We start from the raw sequence: 25,339 nt of genomic DNA on the forward strand, positions 1-25,339 counted from the left end.
TTACCCTCTGGGCCACTGAAGAAATTCATGTAAGCTTTGTCATTTTCTGTAATCTAATCAGATACCAGTAGACAGCGTTTGTGATTTAGTGGTGTATCCACCAAACGGCCTTAAGTTTTTTACATTCATTCATTGCATATGGACATACATAAAAATGAGAGAAATACAACATTGGACATAACAAAAAACAGAAATAAATATGGTGCAGATAACTTGTCTATTTTAAATTTGAAAGATAATATTAGAAGCCCTTGAAGCTTCCATTTATACAACATATTTCAGTATTAACAGAGTTGACCAATGAAATCGCTGGATACATGAGTCATGGCGGTGGGGGCGGGGTTTGCACGTAACTGGTTGTGGTTTGGGGGGAAAAATCAGGCGGGGTGCGTTTCTGCAGCTGAAAGGTATATTTATGGTGTTTAAATCAGTACGAAACGTTGTAAATGCTTTAACAAATGTGCTTTAACAAGATAATATTTCGAAATCATTTTTTGTTTGCTGTGTGTAATAAATGTAACGTTAGATTGCTACTAAATGTAAGCTAATAGCCCGTTGAAAGATGCGAAAGCTAAAATATTTTGTACACCTTGTTGTTTTTAGCCTCAGTGTATTTATGTACTATACAACTTAATGTTACCTGCCCTACATAATTGCATTGGGTTGTTGGGTGTGAGTGAAAAATAATATGAATATTTTTTGACACATCTTTACAGCTAAAACCCTTGAACAACCCCGGCCTAGAATGTCAATTTTAACTTTGGCAAGTCCCTTGTCGTCTAAATGAATCGTTTTACTTAGGATGTTTATTTCAAGAAGTGATCAGTTAAAGAATTCAAGTAATGCTATAAAGGATAAGGAAAGGTGCCTAAAGTTGTTTTTATTGAATATTTTTTCAGATCTGGACCTGCATCTGGCATCTTCAGTGTAGCAGTTCACCTGTATTTAAATGTTGGAACTATTCCCTTCACTTTACACCAGAAGTGACCACTTGGATTTAAACCAACAAACATCTTGTGTAATAGTAAATAAACATAGTAATACGATCTAAAGATGGATTTTCTCAAAGTGGTGATTGGCGACATCAGTAGTCCAGAACCATTGAGAATAAAAAGTGAAGATACTGAGGAACAAAGAGGTAGGTGTCTAATTTGGATTCTTATTTAATAATGCATACTTCTCCATACATTTTGACACAATGTGCAATGTTTAATATAATCACTGTGCCATAACAAAACAAATGTGTAAGTTTTAGTTTTTTTGTCATGTGCACAAGATGACACAAAGAGGTAAAAGAAAGGAGTGGTGGAGTGAAGGGCTCTGATGACCTGCAGGTAGAAAGCGTTCTTCAGCCTGCTGGTTCTGTGTTAAATTCTCGATACCGTGGCAGTTTGGAGAATATGCAAAATACACCGCTCAAAAAACATGAAGGGAACACTTAATCGTGACAGCATCACCAAGTCAATTAAACCTTCAGGAATATCAATCAACCCGGTTAACCCTGTTTTTCGCTTGCTTTGGTTCAAATAAAAGTGACAACAGGTACACTGGAGAGGCAACAGCAAGGGTGGTCTGGGGAGGAATATCCTTAGAGCGGCGTACAGACCTCCACATGCTATTAAGGCTACGTTTATACGATAACGATGGCGTAGAAAACTGAAAAGTTTTTCCTTTACATTTTTGATAAGTTTCACGTACACATGACAGCGTCATCAACACGATCTGCATTTAAGCGGATCGGGGAAAACAAATAAAAACACTGTATTATGCATTAATCACAACATTTTAAAATAACAGCACGTGTTTCATTGGGAAAATACTGACATTAAAAATTCTACACTCATGTACCAAGTGTGTGAAAACACTTCCAACCTTTTTTTGTTCACTTACATGTAGAAGTAGGGCAAAGATGATGAGGAGAGGATGCAAAGAGCACGCACGATATTTTTTCATTACAGTCGCTAACATATTTGTTTACAGAATCTTCAAATGTATTTGTTTTGTCTGTTACTGTTGATCCCTTAGTCAAACACAACGAAGATACAATGTTTTCAGAATACAATATTTAATTTACATTTTTTTGCATTTCTGTTTAAAGTGAACGTCTATACTGAATACATACTGTACTGTATACAGCGTGTCTGTGTACATAAATGTACGTGTGAGTTCTATGACAAACTTCTATTGTGCACTCAACTCCACAGCACGCTGAACAAGAAAAAGACACAAGAGTGTTTTACATTGTTCACATCTGTGTGTAGTTTGGTGTGCATGTGGCTAATTATTTTATGTTTGTGTGTAGAGTTACGCAAAGATAGGATTTTTAGAAGAGTTAAAATAGTTTAAAAAATGTGTGTGACCATTTGCATTTTGTGTGTGTGTTTGGTGGTATTGTGTGTAGAGTTTTGAAATGGAGCCATAGTTTCAGAAATGGTGTAAAAATAATAGTATAGTAATGACAGTAAGATGACATTAAGGACGACAATACAAGCGACGTTAAAAACGACAGTAGGGGCGACAGAACAAGAGCCCAGCCAGCCAAAAATGCGTGACTTTTACGTAACGTCATCGTAATCTTATGTCCAAATTTACATCGTGGTGACGTAACGAGTTATGTCGTGGCCCTTAAAAGTGAAATTCCTGGATTTGTCGCCTCCACGTAACCTCGTGACGTAATCTGCCAGCCGTGGTCACATCGTGACAACATGGATTAAACATTTTGTGTTGGTAACCAGTTAGTAATTTAAATATTTTATTTAATATTCTTTGGGCGGACATGCAGTACAACTAATTTAACTTGTCCTTATTTGCCCATAACTATTTTAGAGACTTTTTAAATACCATAATGACACAGACTCAGAGTTGGAATACTTTTCATTTATATAGATAAAACCAACATATTAACAGCAACATATTGACAGCAGCATATCAAGTCGCATTCAAAACCGTATACAAACATATTTACAAACATTCAAATGAACAACAAACAAAGTGTTTGTTCAGATACTTCACTTTATATAATAGTATAAAACAGCATCGAGCATGATTCACGACAGATAGATAATTGCAGAAGCATGAATGTTACAAAAACACTTCAAATATAAGATATTTATTTAATGTGATTGTTGGTCTTTTTATACAGCGTTATATGTCCTCTTCAGGTGCTGTGTTATGTCCCGTTGCCGTGGTTATTCTTAACCGCCACCGGTGCTGTATATACCTTAAAAATAATAAAATATAATGACATAAAACCTAATGTATTTTGCACTTTACTCTCTTATTTTCGTAAAAGCCGTTTATTCATTGAGCACTTTAATTCCTGTCAGTACAGAAGCCCTTCAAAAAAGCGTTGTTACTGCTGTCAGACGACATTCTGTCAGAATATAAATTAAAGAATCAGTTAAATTTGTTTTCTTTGTGAAATTAAAACATGTCTTTCTTCGGAGAAACTACCAGTCCTCCTGTTAGACGCAGTTCTGCTGTGCACGCGCTGTTCTGATCTTGAACGTGCAGGAGGCGCGCACTGTTACTTTCCCATACAGCAGAGAGTGGCCTGCATGTAGCGTATTAAATATCTCTTGGCTTATTTAATCAACAGATTTACAATGTCCTGGCTAAAAACGTTTTAAACATGCATGTTAGCTACTTTGCCAGCTGGTAAGTCATGAAATGACCAAAAATGACCAATACATTACGTAACCAGTACGTCATGTGTTAGCTGGGAGGACAGTAAAGATGACAGAACCGAATGACAGTAAAGATAACAGGACAAAACGACAATAAGGACGACAGTAAAAACAACAATGAAAAAGACGGAGGGACGACAGAGTAAGACGACGTCAACAGACAACATACACGTCAACATAAACTGATTTCCCTGAAGAAGTAGGCAATGACCATAGACAAAGGCAAATGTATAGTAAAGTATAGCAAAGCAGTCGACACATTTTTGGCACAAATGGAACTCCATAGTTGAAAACCTTTGGGATCTTATGTATCCGAAGCCGTCAAGTAGCACCATAGACTGTCCAGGAGCTCACTTATGCTCTCATCCAGGTCTGGGAGGAGGAGTATGCCCAGACATTGTCGGGAGTGCATACGGGCACGTGGGGCCATGCACATTACTGACTAACATCATGAGTTACTAAATCGGTTATTAAATCAGCTTGTATTTTCCTTTTCTACTTTGATTTTACTGTCACCACGTTTACATGGACAACAATAATCCGATATTAACACGATTAAGACAATACTCTGATTAAGAATGGACCATGTAAACAGAGCTTTTTGATTAGCACTTTGCGACAGGTTACACACACGCACGGCAGTGGACAGCCGTTTCGTTTTACGGCAAACAACATGGCTTCAAGCAAGAAAGCACATTTTTGGTCCGAACGGGAAACAAGAAAGACGCCAACAATTCTAGAAAATAAATGAAACACCTAAAACTGTAGGTGGTACCATGGCGAAGACGAACTGTTTGTTGATACATGAATTGATGGAGGGAACGGCGTCGCTTAGGGACGTAATGACGTATGCCATTAATCGAACTATGTAGTGTAACATGTAAAACAGGAACATGAAAGGTATATTCTTGAAGCAACTCATGTAAACACCTTAATCGTAATATTAGCTTACTCAGAATAAGGCAAATAATTTGATTAAAAAATGAAATGAAGAGCCACAAACCTGTTTATTAAACTTTAAACACACTTGGGTATATTGAAACAGAACAGTCGCATACCTTGATCAAACAGGATCAGATTACATTTAAGATACAGTATAACAAACTAAATTTCACAAAATAAGCTGTAAAGAGAGGCTGCAATCAAATGAATCGCTGTCTTTTATGTGAAGGTGATGTTAAATTCGATGACACACCCGCATCCGCCATGTTAATTAAGCAATGAATGGAGGATATGCTCCCATTGTAACATCCACCCGTTGTAAAAAGAAAAGTGACATCTAGTGGATAGTAGTAGCAATAACATTCACGTTAATGAATGTTCCGTACTTGCGGAAATATGAACGAAAAACGGCTTTTGAGAATCAATATTGAATCGGCCACATTAAAAAAGACTATTAATCGATTTTTCGATGTTTTTTGTCCAGCCCTACATAAAATATAATAAAAACGGATAAAAACAACATCTGCTGTTTTATGCTTTTAATTTGTGGTTCATACTCTTCTTGACTTAAATGTTGATGTTTTTTAGACTTGATGGAGGTGAAAGAGGAAGTTCCACAACTGAATAAAGTCGAGGAGAAACATCAGGAACCTTATGAAAACACACCTGAAGAAAAACCTCGTACATGTCAACAAACTAACAAGAAATCTTCACCAAGAATGACTTTCGTGTGCCCTCACTGTGGAAAGAGTTTCAAACAAAAAGGACACCTTGAATATCATATAAGAATTCACACTGGTGAGCGGCCTTTCTTTTGCCTTCAGTGTGGAAGGAGTTTTAAACATAAAGGACATCTTAAGGATCACATGAGAATTCACACTGGAGAGAAGCCCTTCACATGCACTCAGTGTGGAAAGAGTTTTACGCGTCTCACAAGTCTCAAAACTCATTTGCTCTCTCACTCTTCAGAAAAGCCGTACAGCTGTGATCAGTGTGGTCTAAAATTTAGCCTGGCGGCACACTTGAAGAGACACCTGAGAATTCACACAAATGAGAGGCCGTATGTGTGCTCTCTTTGTGGAAAGAGCTTCTTATGGCTGTGCTACTTTAAAGACCACCAGAAGATACACGCTGGTGTGAAAGCCCACGTGTGCTCTGACTGCGGCAGTGCCTTCACTAGAGCCAGCGAATTAAAACGGCACCAAAGAACCCACACTGGAGAAAAACCCTACAAGTGCTCATATTGTGGAAAGTGCTTTTCTGGGTCTGGAAACTTGAAAAACCACGAGAGAGTTCATACTGGAGAGAAGCCGTACCCCTGCCCTTCATGTGGGCGGAGTTTCAGCCAAATTAGCCATCTACTGCGACATTTAAAACAAAGTTGTTACGGTTTATCCTCAACCCCCAAGTTGAACAGACTTCGTCCTGGGACCTGAAGTTGATCACAGTTTATCATGCGGTCTAAAGATAGTTGTTGAGCCTAAAAATGAACAAAGTTTATTCTCTGGCCAAACACTTTCAAGTAATTAGTATGAATTTAAAAAAATAAAATATTTTCCCAAAATAGCAAATTCATCTAAATTTGCTAAAAAATATATATTTTTTATTTCACCTTTATTTAACCAGGTAAGCTAGTTGAGAACAAGTTCTCATTTACAACTGCGACCTGGCCAAGATAAATCAAAGCAGTGCGACACAAACAACAACAGAGTTACACATGGAATAAACAAGCATACAATCAATAACACAATAGAAAAAAATATGTCTGTAACCCTGAGGTATATAATGGTAATTTAAACATGTATGGAAAGTGAAGTGGATGTTAAAGGGGCGATGAATTAAAATCACAATTTTAACCCGAGCTTTTGTTATATAAGAGGGAATCGTATTCCTGCGAACATCCTGTAAGTGTCAGAACTGAAAACGCCCTTTTTACTGAGATTACATCTGTTATTGACACCAGGCCCAGCGAACGCCAGGTTCTGGAATGCACCCATCTATGATGACACTGATAGGTTGAACACCGCCTCATATCAACGACTACTTCTCTAGCCCCGCCCACTGGTTCGCGCATGACAGACCAGTGGCGCAGAACCAGATAGAGTGAGCAAGCAATAAACAAACATGCTGTTAAAGATAGCTAAATATTGTGCCATCCCAGGGTTGTGGAAGAACAGTCGCTGCATAACCTTCCTTAGGATTCCGATATTAGGAATGCGGGGTTAAAGTTTATTTTTAAAGACGTTCCAGCTCATGTGGGAAAAACATGGAGCGTTTGTTCATTTCATTTCTCCGAGGATTCCTTCGTGAACAAGGCACTGGATTTGTGGACAGGGGCGGAGCCAGACATTGTGGACATTGGGGGCTTAGCCCAAAATCTAGGGGTTCCATCCAGGGCATGGTCCCCAGGAGATTTTTTTCACATTTATGGCAGCTATAATAAACTATTTTTTAATCTTTAATCGAAGTGTTCTCTTTTTTATCATTCTGAAACTGTCTAAATTTGATATGTGACAGACATTTTCACTTCTCTCAAATAAAAACAGAAAAAATGCTGTAAACCTGTTACCATGAAGTTACACAAGAAAGGTAGATTAGGAATTTGGAATAAACATTACTAATTTAAGACCTATTTTGTTGCTTAGAAAAAAAATTAGCAGACAAAGGTGCTACCACTGAATCCATGAAGTAACAAGTAATTCAAATCAAAGCTCATCAACAATGCCAAGTAAATGTGGCCTCTAATACTCTAATTATACTCTTTTATTTTTCCTTTTATTCTTTAACATAACAAAACAATAGAACCATATTTTGTTAGGGAACAGCACATGGGTATATATTATTACCTAATACAGCACTTTATTTCACCTCTTTTCAAATCAATCTTCTCCCATTCTCCATCTACCATCTGTGAAAATGTCCTCAACTGTACTGTAAATATACCGGACAGTATACCGGACTATACTGTAAATATGCAGACAGACTAGATCAGTGTTAACGTTAGCCGTTAGCCGAACGCTATTTAACAGTATAAACAAACCACATAACTAAAAATAGACACTTTCAAAGTAATAATGAAGCCACTGTAATAATGACTGATTTAAAAACGTGTTTACAGTCGGAAGATTCTGTATTTTAAGTTGCAGTTGCACAGAATGCACGCACCTTCGTTCAGACTTGAACGTCTCCTTCGCTTTGACTGGAGTGGCGGACTCGGACTTTAAAGCTCAATGCCGCCACTGCGCCACCTAACGTACTGTATGAAATTATTGAACCTGAGAAGATTCGGGGCTTTTGAAAAAACAATCGGGGCTGAAGCCCCAGAAGCCACAACCTCTCGTAACATTTGAGACCCGTGATCGCGGTGATCTTCTGTCGGGTTCGCGATCACGGGTCTCAAATGCTGACAGGTACGGTCATATATCATTAAACGCAATACAACTATAGGCTATACACACTATACGCAAAGCCTTGCCATCACATCCGCGAATGCGTCACATGAAATACTGATGTGGGGAGGTCATTTATAAATCACAGGAGGTCTCCAGATAATACTAATGCCCTGCGAAAACTGAGAATGGTGCTAATGTGTAACCTAACGTTACGTCTCGAACCAAATTCACAGAAGCCTCCAACTACGCAAACTATTATCCAATCAAAGCAGTGGGCGTTTACTTCCAAGTGTCTTCAATGCGGCACGCCCATTAAAACAGAGCGTTTGCAGAGCCGGCCTCAAAACCTGAGTAGAAAATAGCCCATTACTTATTGATTTTGATGATTTTGAATGTAAAAACCACGCGAACGTCATAAGTAGACCTCGTACAACAGTATAAAACAATAAACAACACCACTTCATCGCACCTTTAACATGATGAAAAAATGATTATTTTGCTGTGATATATTGTGAAATATGTTTTTTTCAATGTATACTGTATTGAAATTTGTTCATGTATAAGTTCGGTTGTAAAGCACTCGTCAAAACATGTCTGACATCTAGTTGGGTGTTACATCGAAGTGTATTGGCTATAATCGGAGATGGACACATTCTGGGCCAATCAGATTTTGAAAACGAAAACGAACTGAAAACGAGAAAGAGAGAGAGCTGTAAGGAGAGCAGGAAGAAGTAGGATAGTTTAGTAGGGATAATAAGGTCCTGAATGTAAAAGAGATGACGTATTTAGGAGTACGGTCAGTATTTCTAAGTGAGAAAGTGCATCGCGTGTCATTTAAGAGGTTTGAGTTACAGAAAGTTGAGATTTGTCTACTTAATTAGTTCGGCCAGAACTGATCGCGGGACATTTCGCAACTTTGATTGAACTGTGTATCGGCCCAAAGGACGATTGCTTTCCTCCAAACAAGACCATCATCCGGTAACCGCGTGAGTACATGGAGCTCGGGATTTCATTCGTACTGTATCACCGAGACCTTGATGTCGGAGCCCCGGACACGAGACTTCTTCCACGATCTGTAAAGAGATTATTGCAACGCACGCTAGCGCAGAGGTTAGAGGTCACCTTTATTTTTGTTTGCTCTTCCGAGTGACGAGGCCACTTTCTGTTTCCCGGCCACTACGTACCCTAGCATCGAATCAGGCCTGCAACGGGGTGAGATGTGTGAATGAGTTGTAGGGTATGTCATTGTGAATGCAAAAGTGTAACTGTGCAAGGTAACTTGATTTTCTTTTGTTTTCCGGTATATTGTGATATTTTCGAAGAGTTCGTACGGTATAACCGTGTTATTCAGAGTTAAGCCCATTGCACATTGAGTCCGAAATTTCCGCACGTTAAAAAATAAATACGCCCTCACGTTGTGTCAATCACATTTACACACTGCCTCCGATATTTTCGTCCGTCATAAAAAAATTTGTGCCGGGTTCGATTTTATGTGTTTTTCGCATCCGTCAAGCATTTTGAGTGGACTTTTAACAATTCAGAGACACCGTACAAACCAGCGCCAAATACGAAAAAACGCATGCGAAAATTTCGGACTGTATGTGCAAAGACCTTTAAGGACATTGAGTCACTTGTGGTTATTTGCAAGTATAATTGCACTGAAACGCTAGAGGTATATATTTTTATTTCACGCTACAGATTTAGAGACATCAATATAGTGATTTGGTTTATCTGATTTAAGGTGGAACTTTGAATTGGATTACACATTATTTTTTTGGGTAACAAAAGAAGACAACACACAGGATTTAATTTGTATTAGTTCTTTGTTTGTTTTATTTCATTTACCTTGTAACACATACATACATATAACCCAATTTTATTATTGTCTTAATCATTCATACCTGATTTCATCTGTGAAGACAATACATTTACTTGTTTACATGTTCTGTTGTAAGTGTGTGTTATTGTCGTGTTAAAAGTATTTCAGAGAATGACCTCTTGTTTATGGTAAGAGGACAGTTTGGTAATTTAGGGGAAGCTAACTCGTATTAGAAGGTAGGATCATAAAGAGAAAAAGAACCTAGGCCCTTATCAGAAACTCTAGCCTAGTATAATCAGAGGATGGATGGGGGTTACATGTCTATATACAGTGTGTGCAAATGGAGAGAGAAGGTAAGGCAATAAATAGGCCATAGTAGCAGAGTAATTACAAATTAAGAGATTAACACTGGAAAGATAGATGAGCAGATGATGTGCAAGTAGCGATACTTGTGTGCAAAAGAGCAGAAAAAAAATGGGGATGAGATAGGTATATTGGGTGGGCTAATTTCCGATGGACTGTGTACAGCTGCAGCGATCGATAAGCTGCTTGGATATCTGATGTTTAAAGTTAGTGAGGGAAATGTATGTGTCCAGCTTCAGCGATTTTTGCAATTCGTTCCAGTCACTGGCAGCAGAGAACTGGAAGGAAAGGCGGCCAAAGGAGGTGCTGGCTTTGGGGATGTTCATTTTCAATAAACATCTTTAAAGCTAAAGGGTGCAATATGCATTTCTGAAAATAATGGCATGAATTAAACTGACCCTTTAGATGACTAACGAGAAAACCTGAACAAGCTTGACTTAACAACGAACTGCATTTTTTCAGAGAAGCTAAATCTCCAAAGCATATTTTATTTAGGATGCACGATCACAGTTTGAATTGAATGTGCTGAAATATAATAAAAAAACAATGTGGAGTAATGCCTAAATATCACATCTTTTTTCAGAATGAAAAAAACAAAACCTCAAAACCAAATATGTTGTAACAAAGCGACTCAGAGAATGACGGTAAAAGTAAGTAAAGGGCTTTGTTTATTAAACAGGTGCAGAGCAGTGAAATGGCAGGTGAGTAAATATTCAGCAGTAACTTGTCAAGTAATGGATATGATACTGGGGATACTGGGCTTGTGATTGCAGATGGTGATTGAGATCGTGGACGCAGGGCTAGCTGGTGACCGCACACACCTCGTGGGAATGAAGAAATCGAGATGATGGGGAGCTGGAGATGAAGAAGGCGATGGAGACTAAGAATCAGACTAGGAGATTACTTGGAACGGGAGATAAGAGTACACGTGAACAAGTTATTTTACGAAAGAAATGTTAACATGAAGTTCACACCAAAGAATAATAACAAAATTTATAAAAATAGCCCAGGTCAAAAGTGGATTCTTAATACTGTATGATGTTACCTGAACAATCAATGACAGTTTTTATGTTTTGTCATAGTTGTTTAAGGGTTTCTTGTTCGCCTGAGTCATTAAACTGTCCGCTGATCTTCAGAATAATCACCCAGGTCCTCCAGAATCTTTGCTTTTTTAGCATTTCAGTATATTTAACTCATGTCCATCAGTAACTGTATGATGTTGAGATTCATCTTTTCACATTGAGGACAATCAAGAGACTCATACAATAGATAGAAACATGCAGTGATGATCACGAAGGCAACACCATTCATTTAAAGTCAGGTGGGTGTAAACCTCTGAAAATGACAACTGGTGTAAATTGTTATTGTTTTGTTTATAAATCTTATTTTTTCATTTAGTAATGTCTTTCAGAAGCTATAAAAATACATATATGTTTCTCAGGAAATTAAACATAAACAATTTAGAGTTTACACAATATACAGTATAATACAATTTGGTCTTTTGGAGCATATACTGTAAGCACAACACTGAGTTTAATTGACAACATCGGCTAAACATGACTCTCTTCTACATATTAGTCAGACAAAAATTGTACAGACATCTTACTACAGCACGAGCACACAATACATCATCACATTATCCCTGCATAACTGTTGATTGACTATAAGTTCATATTTACATTATGCACGTACACGCCGATTGCCCACAAAACACAGACATAGGACTTAGTTTGACTTACCGCGTGCGGTTCATGTCCGGCATCTTTTAGCGCTGGGACCGCGCAATCTATCAGTTTCAAACCATCTGCAAATCCAGCGTTCTATCCATCGTTTATATAACATTCCTCATAGAAATGCAGTGAACAAACAAACACCGCTGAACTTCAGTACAACGATTGAAGTGCATTGATGGGCGTGCTCTTTCTCTCGCTCTCCCTGGTTGACGCGTGGGCGTGCTCTTTCTCTCGCTCTCCCTGGTTAACGCGTGGACATGCTCTTTCTCTTGCTCTCCCTGGTTGACGTGTGGGCATGCTCTTTCTCTCGCTCTCATTCTCGCTGGTTGACACGTGGACATGCTTTTCCGGGAGAATTGCCCAATAAGAGACTAAGAAAAGTTGTTTCGTTAAGGTATTTCATGTTCGAAAAAAACTTTATGAAACCTATACGAATGCTGGGGGAGTGTATCGAGCACAGAAATACTACGTCATACGCCCAACATGTTTTTTGACAAGTTGACCATGTTAAGCCAGCATGTTTCACATTGTAAAGTCAGAATGCATGAAACACTGTTGAACCACCCCTTTAAAGCTGTAAAGTGGTAATTTGACAGGCAAATGACACCACACCGCTTCCGTATTATAAACTGCAACAAAACTATTGGTCGCGTTTCATTGATTTTAAACTCGACCAATTGTTTTGTTGCAGTTTATAACTGTGGTACTGATGGTGCAAGTCAAATAAGTTACCCCAAAAATGCCACAGACTCATTGCACGTTGCTCTCCTTAGTCTGATAGGGTGCTCTGCAGAATAAACTTGAAAATTTTCATGTAACAGCCACGTCAATACTGATCCATGAGAAAGACAACGGAGCTCAGAATTATAAAATAGCACTGTGTTCTGCAACACACCGAGAAGCAAAGAAAAGAAAAGAGATGTCTATAAAAAGAAAAATCGTCAGTGACTTCTGATCCTGGATATCAGCATAACAGTGATGAATTTATGAACTACTTCACAAATAAAATCCAAGATATTAGAGAAAAAATTATAACAATGCAATCAGAAGTGAAACCCGCTGAACAAACTAACTACAGCGCCCTTAAGGAGAAAATGTGATTATTTTATACCGTAGATCACGATGAAAAGTCTAAAATCATTAGATCATCTAAATCAACAACATGCATGCTAGACCCTATACCTACAAATCTACTGAAAGAGATGCTCCCAGAAATTATAGATCCTCTTCTTAGTATTATTAACTCATCTCTGACATTGGGACATGTGCCTAAAGCATATAAAGTGGCTGTTATAAGGCCCCTTGTCAAAAAAACCCAAATCGACCCTAGAGAACTAGGGAACTACAGGCCTATATCGAATCTACCTTTCATATCTAAAGTTCTGGAAAAAGTAGTTTCAACTCAATTATGCTCCTTCCTCCAAAGGAATGACATCAATGAAGAATTCCAGTCTGGATTTAGAGCATGTCACAGTACAGAGACTGCTTTGATCAGAGTTACAAATGATCTGCTATTGGTGTCTGACCGAGGTTGTATCTCGTTATTGGTGCTGCTAGACCTTAGTGCTGCATTCGACACCATTGACCACAGCACACTCCTACATAGACTCAAAAATTACGTCAGCATTAAGGGAATAGTTTTGAAATGGTTTAAATCTTATTTATCCGACCGTTTTCAATTTGTAGCAATAAACAATGAGGTGTCACGCAAATCGCAAGTCCAGTACGGTGTACCACAGGGCTCAGTCTTAGGGCCTCTGCTCTTCGCATTATACGTGCTACCTCTAGGAGATATAATAAAGCGACACGGAGTTAGCTTTCACTGTTATGCTGATGATACTCAACTTTATATTTCCTCGAAGCCTCATGAAACACAGCAGTTCCATCGAATAATGGAATGCATAGTCGATATAAAAAACTGGATGAGTAACAACTTTTTATTACTGAACTCGGACAAAACAGATTGGACCGAAAACTGCTATACGTACCAACCAAGAATACTGCTTAACTATTGACGGATGTTCCATAAAACCCTCGTCGTCAGCAAAGAATCTTGGCGTTCTATTCGATAGTAATCTGTCATTTGAGAGCCATGTCGCCAACACCTGTAACATTGCGGTTTTCCATTTTAAGAATATATCTAAACTACGTCATATGCTGTCACTATCAGATGCAGAGAAGTTAATTCATGCATTCATGACATCAAGACTAGACTACTGTAATGCACTGTTTGGTGGTTGCCCTGCAGGCTTATTACAAAAACTGGTCCAAAACGCGGCAGCTCGAGTTCTTACATGTATAAAAAAGTATGAACATATTAGCCCGGTTCTGTCAACCTTGCACTGGTTACCTATAAAGCATCGCATTAACTTTAAAATCTTGCTTATTACCTATAAAGCCCTACATGGTTTAGCTCCTCAGTACTTGAATGAACTCCTTTTGTATTACAGTCCTTCACGTGCATTATGCTCTCAGGCGTCCTGTCAGTTGGTAATACCTAGAATATCAAAATCAAGTGCAGGTGGTAGATCCTTTTCCTATCTAGCGCCTAAACTTTGGAATAGTCTTCCCTGCACTCTGAGGCAGACACACTCTGTCAGTTTAAATCTAGACTAAAGACGCATCTTTTTAATCTTGCATACACTACTCTTCCATAATATAAATCCTCTGAGGGTTTAGGCTGCATTAGTTAGATCAACCGGAACCAAAAACACAACTGATGTGCTTGTTGCATCAAAGAGTGCAGAACAGTACTCTACTCTCAGTCTTGTCTCATTGTTCCAAGGTTACCACAGCGAGCAGGATGCAGTTCATGGCCTGACCTGATGGTAGAGTGGAGAATGGGAAGCGGAGACCTGACAAGAGCTGAGATGATAGAGCTGGATAAAGAAGGATGCAGCGACTTGGCACATCTTCACCACAAAATTTCAAATGCTATTAGATTATTAATGATAATCTTAAATCTATAATTTACCTTATTACTAAGTTTATTTATTTTATTTAGCCTTGTTGTGCATGCACTGTGCAGTTTGTGCAGAGGCTGCAGCTTTTGCCAGAGGGGAACTGGAATCCCCTGGTTGGGCCTGGGTTCTCCTGAGGTTTTTTTTCTCGATTAGAGTTTTGGGTTCCTCGCCACCATTTGCATACTGTTTTGCACTGTTTGCCTGGCCGGGGGGGCTGCTTTAGAATTTTAAAGTTTTTACTTAATTAATATTGCATATAGGAATTTATTATCTGTTATATTTGACGTGTGCTTCTCTCTCCTTTATCTTAAATGTGTGCTCTCATTGTGCATGCGTGCGTGTCTGTGTGTGTGCGTGCTTGTCTGTGTCCGTGTGTGTGTGTGTGTGTGCGTGTGTCTATGTGTGTTAGTACGTGTGCATATTGTGTGTGTGGAGTGTTTTGTATGTGGGTATGTCTGTCTTCTGTGTTGTCACCTTTTTCTTGTTTTTACAGGTACAACTTTTAATTGTTTTGCTTATAGTCAATATGTCTCATGTACAGCTGCTTTATAACAATGAAAATTGTAAAACGCACTATATAAATAAAGTTGAGTTGAGATGAGATGTGCACTTAAAGGGAACATTGGATGTAATATTTTTGTACCCATGTTTTATATTTTTAACAAAAAGTTGTCTGCGAGTAAACATTACAGTTTTTCTCGATTGCTTAAACACATTTCTTGAAATTATGCCTCCTTTTCACAAAACTCTAAACACAAATCCATAATTCCCGGAACATCCTATTTTCAGGTCAAAATGAAACTCTCCACTCAAAGTCATTCAAACTTGCTGAAAAAGCAAATTCCCCCCAGACATGACACACAAGTCCTCAAAAACACTCACACTACAACATAGTCTTAGACACTGGTGAGATCAATTCAAAACACTGTTACTTGAATCTCTTACTGGGATTCAAGAATAATTTGACTGCTCTGGTCACAATCTCAAGAACAGCATCAAACCAAAAAAACTAACCTAATCTGAGGCTCAGTACCTTAAACCGCTCGTGGAGAAGGATCTTTCCCAGATGAATGCATTGCTCTGGATTCTGCTGCAGGCAACACTGAATCAAACTGCAGCATTCTGTGTCAAAGGTTGGAAGAGGCACTTCACACCTGCTCTTATTGTTATTCAAAACCTTTTCTGCCTTGTATTTTTGTCTCACCTTTAAACCAGAGGTTCTCATTGATCGTGTGCAGGTCATCGCTGGTAGGATAATTCCCACAGGATAAACCCCCCCGTGACCACACCGTATCTGGCTTTCCGTGGTACATGCCCGTTTTGAAGAACTCTGGGTGCAGTATTTGTCTGCCTGTAGGAAACAGATTTTGTCCAATGTCTAAGTTTTTGCATTATCATATGACAGTTCTCATCTCAGTTTTTTTGTAAAGGACACTATAATTGCATAGTTTGACAACATTCACATATCATTGTTCTCATATCTCACAACTTGTCACTAGAGTCTGAAACGCTTGAAGTGATAAAACACAACCATTAACCCATGTCTTGTAAGATGATTCTTGAAGAAGCTCACCGCAGCTAAAGTCAATCAATTTGACGTCTAGCGTGTCTTTGTTAATAAGTAGATTCTCCAATTTGACGTGGCTATGAAAGACGCCACGTTCGCAGGACATTAAAGCAGCTCCGGTGGCCTGCCTCGTGATAATCTCAGCGAACTCCTTGCTGACGCTGCCACCGAGAGATTTCAACAACACAACAAATCCATCAGAAAGATCCCAGGAACATTAAGAGCGGCCAAATCAACAATTTGGTTAGATTCTGGGGAAAAAAACAACACTGGTGAGCTCAGCAACAAAATAATCCTGGACGTCTACATAAGATAAAAGTGGTGCACTGAATTATAAAGAAAAACCCCTTCAGCTTGTACAGGGAGAAAAGCAAAGGTCCTGCTACTGAATACCATGCCAGCTCAATTCCACTAATGTCTACATACTTTAAATGCTGTGGTTGGTGTGGTCAAAGGCATCCCTAAGGTTGATGTGCAACTAATTTTGCGTATTTGGAGTTAGTTGGATTAGTGTGAAACCCCTGTTGGTGTTTGTATGTTAATTCTCATTAACATTGGTCCAACAATGTTGGTGCTGGCGTTTTGGATCAGTGCGATATAGCATCTGTTAATTTTGTGTAAGAGTAAACTTTTTTTTTTTGCTTTTGTGCCGATTTCAACTTCCAGATTTAAAATCTACATTGTCAAAATCACAGGTTGTGATCAGGTGATAGGCTTGAAGTATAATGTGACACATGGGTGCTGCATGTTCTTATCCAAAGAAAAGACGGTTCATTTGACGATGATGTGTAGTGCGTTCCTGACTGCAAAAACATGCAGTAGTTGATAGTGGCTATCCGTGTTTTAATCATACAGAATTTTGCATGCATATTTAGAAATACTAAAATAAAAAAAAACTAAATAAAGAACAAAATATTTTTATTACAACTCTTTCTAAAAATTCTAGAATATCAAACATTAACAGCAAAATCAATCTCCATTTTTCAAAAAGTTCAAAATATAGGTAAACAACACACAATCAAATCTGCAACCTTCAAAGTATTTTGCGTTAAGCAAAAGTCAATCATGAATTTGTAGGTGTCCAGCTAAAAAAAGTTCACACCACAGAGTTCCTCAGGAAGGTATTCTTGATCCACAGAGCCACTGAAGTTTGGGTTATATTTGTATCCTTTAGCATAGCCCAGATTCTTCATTAGTTTGGTGGGGGCGTTACGTAGGTGAAGTGGCACCGGTGGCAAAGGGCCCTGGTGGTTTCTCAGAGAGGCCTTTACATTATTATAGGCCTTGTACACCTCCACAGATTTAGGGGCTCTGGCCATATAAACCACACACTGGGCTAGAATGACCTAAAATAATTAAAGAGAAAGTCACATTTTCAAGATGTACTTTTTTATTAGTATGTGCTAGCACAATGCTCCATCAGCTAAGCTACAGGAACACCAGATGGAAGGTCAGTAGTGTTAAAGGTGCCTCTCTATGGCCACCTTTGTTCTGCTACTTTTCATAGGCCTACTCATCTTAATGTGGGTTGACGTCAAAATGACATTTCCCTTGCATATCATTTGTCTCCCATTAAAGTGCAACGATAAAAGAAATCTATTCGGTTATACTGTACCTCACATTCGGGCATGCCGGTGAAGTGCGAGGCCTGAAATGCTGATACAGCCTGAGTGAGTGCCACAGGGTCTGCCAGACCTATAATGGACACACAGATCAAGTTAACAGTAACTGCTTTATTTGATCAAGTAAAGTTTTGGAAGTTAATGTTTGGTTAAAACAAAAAAGGAAGTTAGCGTCACACAATATGTCCAAAATATTGCATATATGTTCATATCGCAATTGTCACATTTGTTTTACATACTACATCCGTAACACATGACTGTTGAATACTTGAAATACTATCAATACTTGAAATTGATCTTACACATGTAAAGCATAATCATTTAATCGAACGGTGCAGCCCTAAAGAAAGGGATCAGATTAGTACTTCTTAGGGGTTCATATAAAAAAACTCTCTTTTCTTCTGAGATCGTAAAATAGAAACATTTAGAACTCAAAAGTGTTCAAAATAAGTTTTAATCAAGATATGAAACGTGGTGATTTAATAGAAGGGAAAGACTGTATGCGACTATATATACCCGATCAATCACAATGTATTGCAGGTGTATACACGTTTGGAACATTTTGAGGGTGAGTAAATGATGACATTGTCATTTGTGGGTGGACTATCCCTTGAAGAAATAATGAAATATAAGGAACGTGATTCTTTAAATCAGTGGTTCTCAACAGGGGGGCCCGAGCTGACTTCTAAGGGGGCCTCAAGATTTCTACAATTAGACGAACTAAAAACCAATATTTCTTATAATGTGGCCACTTTTATAATAAATAAACGTTTCTCTAGTTAATGACAAGCTGTAAAGTATTTTATCGAGTATTTTTTTATGAGTGGGAAGGTGGCCTTGGAATAAAGTTGATATAATGGGGGGCTCTGGAGTCAAAAAGGTTGAGAACCCCGCCTTTAAATGATGATTACTCATCATAAATGTAAAAGGGGAAGCTACTTGCCAATATCCTCACTAGCGAACCGGACCAGTCGGCGAGCTACATACAGCGGGTCTTCACCTCCCTCCAGCATCCTTCCCAGCCAATAGAGGGCAGCGTTAGCATCAGAACCTCTCATTGACTTGTGAAGGGCCGAGATACAGTTATAGTGCTCCTCACCTGTGTGACACACACACAGACATAAAAGGGTCCCAGAAATATTCTAATGGATATTAACAGACAAAAATAGCATCCTATTATTATTATAATAATATATACTCCCTATGTAACACTTTACAATATGGTGTCATTCATAAGCCGTAACAAAGAATAATAATAATAAACAATATATTTTAATACCTGCTTTATCATAGAGAATGTGTGATCTCTGGAGGCCCTCCTTAATGTGTTGCTCACGCACTATTATCTGTTGAGGAGCTGCGTCGGGTTCGATGGAACCGGTGCGCATCTGCGCAACACACGCCTGCACAGCCAGCTGGAGACCGTTGAGACCAGTTCGAGCATCACCATCACACAGGTGCGCTATAGTGTCCACAGCTTTCTGCTCGACAAACACCTGAGGACTAAAGACCAGTTCAGTTAAACACAGGCCTGTTTGATAAATCACTGGTGCTCTGGGGACCCAGATGTCAAAACCAAGTGTATAAAAAAATATGTAAGGGGTAAAAATGATTGTGACATCATCAGTCTGGCTCACTTGAGTGACAGGGAGGCTGATCTCACCAGTGTTTGAGAACTGAATCCGCAGAAGGACACAAACACTTACTCTGAGCAGAGTGTTGAAGAGCGCTGTTCTCCTGCATTCTCCTGTAACACCTGCAGTCCAAGAAAGTCAAGCGCCCGACGCAGAATCGAGCCCATCGCCTCTACTGACAGCTTCTCCAGAACCAGAACCCTACAGCGGCTCAATAAGGCGCTGTTCACCTGAAAGGATGGGTTCTCTGTGGTGGCCCCGATAAGAGTGATGGTGCCACACTCCACGTGAGGGAGGAAAGTGTCCTGACATGAGAACACGACCACAAATGAATACCGATGTGAAGAAACGTGGATGAACAAGACTGAAGCGCGCCAAAGGTTCCAAAATAAAACTTGAGAGGAGTGATGATAGCATTATGGCTGGTTTAAGATTAAACACCGGTTGTTGATGTGACAAATATTCACGATATCTTTTGTGTCACTAATTATTCTACTAATTGTTTTATCGTTCCCTGCTAAATTATCCTGAAGTGGTCTTGTGGTAAAATATTGTGCTTAGCTATAGATTCTTTTTGTTGTTTAATGCATGACGTCGTTCCCATTCCAAGTTTGGCCGACAGATTCAAACATTTTTGGAGCAACAGCGGCTTGAATTGTAATGCAACTGACCTGCTGGGATTTATTAAAGCGATGTATCTCATCGATGAACAGAATGGTCTTTCTCTTGCACAGACGGAGCTCATTCTGGGCCTGTTTGATCACCTCACGCACATCACTGGTTGACGCGCTGGTGGCGGAGAGCGTCACAAAGCGTCCTGTGCCTTTCTTCTTAACGGAACTGGCAATGATGTGGGCCAGGGTGGTCTTTAACCAGTAAACATACAAAACATGCAGTTGAATGAATCAGACAGGGAAAACGATTCTGTGGGGTGGATAAAGAATATTTGTTGGAGCTCCGGCCATCTCTACACTTGGGCAATTCCAACGTTATGGACGTGACATTTTGCATTGTGGACGTGACATAAAAATGCTCAGAGAATGAATTTGTTACAAATATATTGAACCATCTGTTTATATTTTACTAAACCCTTGTTGATAAAGTCTAAACATAAAAAGATGTCAGTCTATGAACAAATTTTCTATTTTAAAAAAGGGAAATAAACATGCGTTATGGATGTGACAAAAAAAGGACGTGTTTTTTGGGAGACGACAAACTTTGTAGTAGTGTTGTCAAAAATATCGATATTTCGATAAGTATCGATACTGAAGAATCTGAAACGGTTCCAATACCCATGTCCCACGTATCGATATCAGCTGCGCGTTCCCGCTCTCTTTCTCTTGTCCGACAGTGAGTTAACACACTGCACGTGAACGCATAACAACAGAGCCCCGCCTCCTCTCACAGACTTGACTCGTTTGCGGCAGTTAAATAGTGTTAATGTTAGAAAAGACGGCCAGTCTCAGTAACACATCTGGCGTGGTGCACGCTCGTTACGCTTCCCGTGTTTACCATAGCGATCCATGTATGTGCGCTGATCAATAATTTTATCCACTCGTTTCATTCGCCCTGGTTATATGTTGTTTATGTTAGTACACAGTCCGCAACAGTTCTCATGTTTAATGCACGCGTTTCTGTCTTTATGTGCGCTCATCAATGATTTCATCCACTCGTCTCGTTCGCTCCGGTTAATTTGATGTTTGAAGTAATGCTGGTGCGGGTAAAGTCTCCGCAACAGTTCTCGCGTGTGATACACGTTTGCACTTCCGTGTTTACCATAGCGCTCTATGTGTGTGCGCTGTTCAATGATTTCATGCACTCGTCTCATTCGCTCCAGTTAAAAGTTGTTAATGTTAGAAATATGCGGAGTCTCTGCAACAGTTCTTGCGTTTAAGTTTGCGTTTCTGTCTATATGTGCGCTGATCAATGATTACAGTATGGGCCTATGTGAATAAAAGCCAATTTAGCCAAATAAAAATGTAGGCTATTAACTAACATTAACAAACAATGAATGAGCAATACATTTGTTAAAGTATTTATTAATCTCTTTTAAATGTTAGTTAAAAAATACAACTATTCATTTAAGCTCCCCTGTTGAAAAATCCAGTATATGCTGGGTAAGGTATGTTTTGATCGATGCTGGTTTGATCTTAAACCAGCTAAGAACCATCTTAAATCAGCATATGACCATCTTAAACCAGCACATGAACAGTTTAAACCAGCAAACCAGCATCAAAACATACCAAACCAGCATAGGCTGGTTTTTTCAACAGGGTCTGGTCCATTAATACTGACAAATACAACTTTGATTTTAAATAGTAAATGTATTCGTAAAATTAACATTAGATTAACAATTAATAAATAATGTAAAAATATATACCTCATTGTCTAGTCTTGTTCAATTTAACTTCAAATAAAATTTAAAAAGGCCTATATTGCTATTGCTTATTAGGGCCTTATTGCTATGGCAGTTTATTCCCCGTGGTATCGAAAATGGTATCGAATATCGATATTTTTTTAGGTATTGAATCGAAGTTAGAAATTCCAGTATCGTGACAACACTACTTTGTAGGATTTCTGTGAAATAAAATGCACAATCCTGAAGCAATAATACCCAATGAATGGAGAAGGGATGCCTCTTTATAGAACATAAAATAGTTATTTTATTTTAATTTTCATGTGTCCATTTATGAGGAATATGTAGCGTTATGGATGTGACAATCCTGAAAATGGCACTTACCTGAATATGAAAAATCATGCACTAAAAATAAAACAAGTGCTTTACAAATTTGAAGAGAGCTCTCACATGGGTATTTGAACCACCAAATGTTAATATCTGTGCTGTTACCAAAGTAAAAACCGCTGGTAAAAACTTCATTTTTTCATGGTAAGGTTGACATTTTCACGGAATTGCCCACTTGCGGTATGAAACAGTAGTTAACCTAAATATCATTTAAGCCATTATTTCCCTTTACGCGCCCTTACAGAAAAGACACATGAATTTCACATGTTTTTCGCATGTGATCACATGTATACAACATGTGTTTAACATGTGCGAAAAACACGTGTGATCACATGTGAAATGTGTGTTTTTGGAGCATTTTGGTGTGAATTCCCACGTGAAACCCATGGGATAACATGTAAAAACCCATGGGATGACATGTGCAACATGTGGTGACGTGAAGAACATGTGATCACATGTGGAGACATGTCGCATATGTTATCCCATGGGTTTTTACATGTTATCCCATGGGTTTCACGTGGGAATTCACATGGAATTCACACCAAAATGTTCCAAAAACACACATTTCACACGTGATGACATGTGTTTTTTGCACATGTGAATTTCGTGTGTCTTTTCTGTAAGGGCGATTACACGAACCCTAAAAACGCCTCAAACTTAAGCAGACTGATATTACTAAAGTGTGAAACCCTCTGTTTGATCACACAGTATGTGCTTTACAGAAAGCATTGATATGTAAAGGTGAAAAACTATAGTATCGTTTAGTTCCTGTGGGCACAAACACAACAAGAATACGCTGTTGGTTGTCTTGCAGACCTCAAAGAAAACATCAGGGCAAAACGTTTGCAAGAAGTGCGTTAAATACAAACCAGAGACCTTTCCACACCCGGGTGGACCCCACAGTATTAAAGATGGGATCTCGTGTGACCGCAGCAGAAATCTGAGCAGGGTCTGTTCTCCGATCAGTTTATTCTGCCCGAAATACTCATCCAGTGTGCTGGGTCTCAGTCTATCCGCCAATGGCTTTTCGTTGTTCAACATGAACGTTTTCGAAGTCGATGAGGCGGATGCTGCTGCATCTGGACATTCAGGTTGGTCCATCACTTTCACTTCTGCAGTGTCTGTACACGTGAGCACCGACTCAAGCTTGTGTTTGTGATCAGCGCCTTTGGATTTGCACTGAAAGAGGGAGAAGAACGCAGCAGGTCGCGTGTCGGTCCGGGGTATTTTGGACGGTGGTGCGGGTGTGTCATGATCAAACGCGTCTTGACGAGACTTAACGTGGGTCTGTAAACACTCATCCAAGTGGGCATTAATTTCACCTACTTCAAAGTCCCTTGTGCAAACCGGACATGTAACGCTTCCATCTGACGCATCCTCCGCCATATGTGACAGCTTTGCTGTGTTTATTTCTCGAAGCTGCGTATTAAATGACCTGTCGCGTGCTCTCACTGTACCCCACAAAAAGCTCGATCTTCCTCGTGGTCACAATGCGGGGAAGATGATCTCGCGATATTATGTGAAGTTAGTGACTGCCGTTTACTACACAACATTGCACAAAAGAAAATACCCAAAATGTAAAATGATGAAAACCAATATTTCTTAATAAATGCACTTATTTTGTAAGTCATACTTTATCCTACCCAGCGCGTTGGGTACAAAACTTTAGCAAATACTATGTATGTTCCAGGTGCATATCTTAAAATCGAAATATGTTCAAAGATTTTGCCTAGATCTTGATTTCGATCATTGTAAAGTGTCTTACACTTATTGATAACAATAAGAATAACACGTTTTGTAAAAAAATGTATGATAACATTATTGAGATGCTTTCCTTTTTTTCTTTTCCTAGGCGTCTTTTTTCTTTTATGTTATTGTAATGCAGTGCTGTTTATTTTTTGAAAATATGAATAAAAAAACACACAATCCCGGAAACTGAATTAACATAACTTCCAGGGACCCAAAATGGAAATTCTGTCATCATTTACTCACCCTCTTGTCATTTCAAACCTGTATTGTTTCTTTTGCAGAAGACAAATTAAGATATTTTGGCGATACCCATTCACTTCTGCTGTATGGTGCATAAGTGCATGTGAATGGGTATCGCCGTTGTTTGGAAAAAAAGAAAAGAAAATTTAAACAGGTTTGAAATGACAAAAGGGGGAGTAAATGATGACAGAACTTTCATTTCCGGGTGAACTATCCCTTTAAAGTTTGTGTAGGCTACTCTTGAAGGAGGAGAACCTTGGTTTTTGATAAATACACTGATTTTATTAGGTTAACATTTAATTAATAATTAATAAATTATTTATAAATGCAAATACCTCAAGGTTAGACCCCATTTCAATGCAGGAATTCATAGTGGTGAATTGTAAAAGGCTTATGACAAGTAAAAATGCCCTAAAATTTGTTAAATAAGACATGTTTTTGTTGATGGAATAAGACCCTCACACTTTTAACGTTTTTATTTTTGTTGTTGTTTGCTGTACTGCATTACTTTTTGTATTATTATTGAACACACACGCACGCACGCACGCACGCACACACACACACATACATATATACATATATATATATATAACAATAAGTAAATAAATAAATACAAATAAAATAAAAAATAAATGTTAATAAAAATTATAAATAAAGAGAATCATAGTTTTAAATCAACATATGAAAATTTGAATATTTGGCATACAGTACGCTGTACTGCATTACTATGACCTTTGTTTTTACAGTAGGCCTATAGCCTTTTGGTCTGAATTGTACGAGTGGCTTAAAAATAGAGTCGATCTGATATCTCAGTTTTCTAAAAACGATATATTTTTTGTTATTATAATAAATAATGTACAGGTTCAATTGTTGTTAAATAATATTC

General features: G+C 38.6%; 3 protein-coding genes across 3 annotated transcripts; 1 reads left to right on the forward strand and 2 right to left on the reverse strand.

Annotated features, from left to right (window-relative positions):
- Positions 1 to 349: 349 nt before the first annotated feature.
- LOC130554367 (gastrula zinc finger protein XlCGF7.1-like) lies at positions 350 to 16,096 on the forward strand. The gene is made up of 3 exons (XM_057333962.1): positions 350 to 407; positions 900 to 1,138; positions 5,217 to 16,096. The coding sequence occupies exons 2-3, from the start codon at positions 1,054 to 1,056 to the stop codon at positions 6,062 to 6,064; spliced, it is 933 nt and encodes a 310-aa protein (XP_057189945.1). The 5' UTR covers positions 350 to 407; positions 900 to 1,053; the 3' UTR covers positions 6,065 to 16,096.
- LOC130554378 (serine/threonine-protein kinase pim-3-like) lies at positions 2,874 to 17,241 on the reverse strand. The gene is made up of 4 exons (XM_057333984.1): positions 16,472 to 17,241; positions 16,103 to 16,249; positions 15,932 to 16,020; positions 2,874 to 3,220 (listed from the first exon to the last, which is right to left on the reverse strand). The coding sequence occupies exons 1-4, from the start codon at positions 16,569 to 16,571 to the stop codon at positions 3,170 to 3,172; spliced, it is 387 nt and encodes a 128-aa protein (XP_057189967.1). The 5' UTR covers positions 16,572 to 17,241; the 3' UTR covers positions 2,874 to 3,169.
- A 125-nt stretch (positions 17,242 to 17,366) lies between these two features.
- On the reverse strand, positions 17,367 to 24,957 carry wrnip1 (WRN helicase interacting protein 1). The gene is made up of 7 exons (XM_057333934.1): positions 23,341 to 24,957; positions 20,393 to 20,587; positions 19,794 to 20,026; positions 19,367 to 19,590; positions 19,031 to 19,186; positions 18,081 to 18,160; positions 17,367 to 17,811 (listed from the first exon to the last, which is right to left on the reverse strand). Exons 1-7 carry the CDS (start codon positions 23,848 to 23,850, stop codon positions 17,551 to 17,553), a joined length of 1,659 nt encoding a protein of 552 aa, XP_057189917.1. The 5' UTR covers positions 23,851 to 24,957; the 3' UTR covers positions 17,367 to 17,550.
- Between the last annotated feature and the right edge of the window lie 382 nt (positions 24,958 to 25,339).

The sequence above is a fragment of the Triplophysa rosa genome, linkage group LG5 (assembly GCF_024868665.1).
Source record: "Triplophysa rosa linkage group LG5, Trosa_1v2, whole genome shotgun sequence".
Taxonomy (NCBI): Eukaryota; Metazoa; Chordata; class Actinopteri; order Cypriniformes; family Nemacheilidae; genus Triplophysa; species Triplophysa rosa.

What these genes read in the sequence shown, in the direction of transcription:
- wrnip1 (XM_057333934.1), bottom strand. Translation starts at nt 23,850, where the DNA reads ATGGCGGAGGATGCGTCAGATGGAAGCGTTACATGTCCGGTTTGCACA. An exon ending in GTCCACCCGGGTGTGGAAAG is followed by an intron (nt 20,588 to 23,340) that starts GTCTCTGGTTTG and finishes TACTGGTTAAAG; the next exon opens with ACCACCCTGGCCCACATCAT. An exon ending in GTTCGCTAGTGAGGATATTG is followed by an intron (nt 18,161 to 19,030) that starts GCAAGTAGCTTC and finishes TGTCCATTATAG; the next exon opens with GTCTGGCAGACCCTGTGGCA.
- LOC130554378 (XM_057333984.1), bottom strand. Translation starts at nt 16,571, where the DNA reads ATGTCCTGCGAACGTGGCGTCTTTCATAGCCACGTCAAATTGGAGAAT. An exon ending in ATTGATTGACTTTAGCTGCG is followed by an intron (nt 16,250 to 16,471) that starts GTGAGCTTCTTC and finishes TGTTTCCTACAG; the next exon opens with GCAGACAAATACTGCACCCA. An exon ending in TGAGAACCTCTGGTTTAAAG is followed by an intron (nt 16,021 to 16,102) that starts GTGAGACAAAAA and finishes CCTTTGACACAG; the next exon opens with AATGCTGCAGTTTGATTCAG.
- LOC130554367 (XM_057333962.1), top strand. Translation starts at nt 1,054, where the DNA reads ATGGATTTTCTCAAAGTGGTGATTGGCGACATCAGTAGTCCAGAACCA. An exon ending in AGATACTGAGGAACAAAGAG is followed by an intron (nt 1,139 to 5,216) that starts GTAGGTGTCTAA and finishes GATGTTTTTTAG; the next exon opens with ACTTGATGGAGGTGAAAGAG.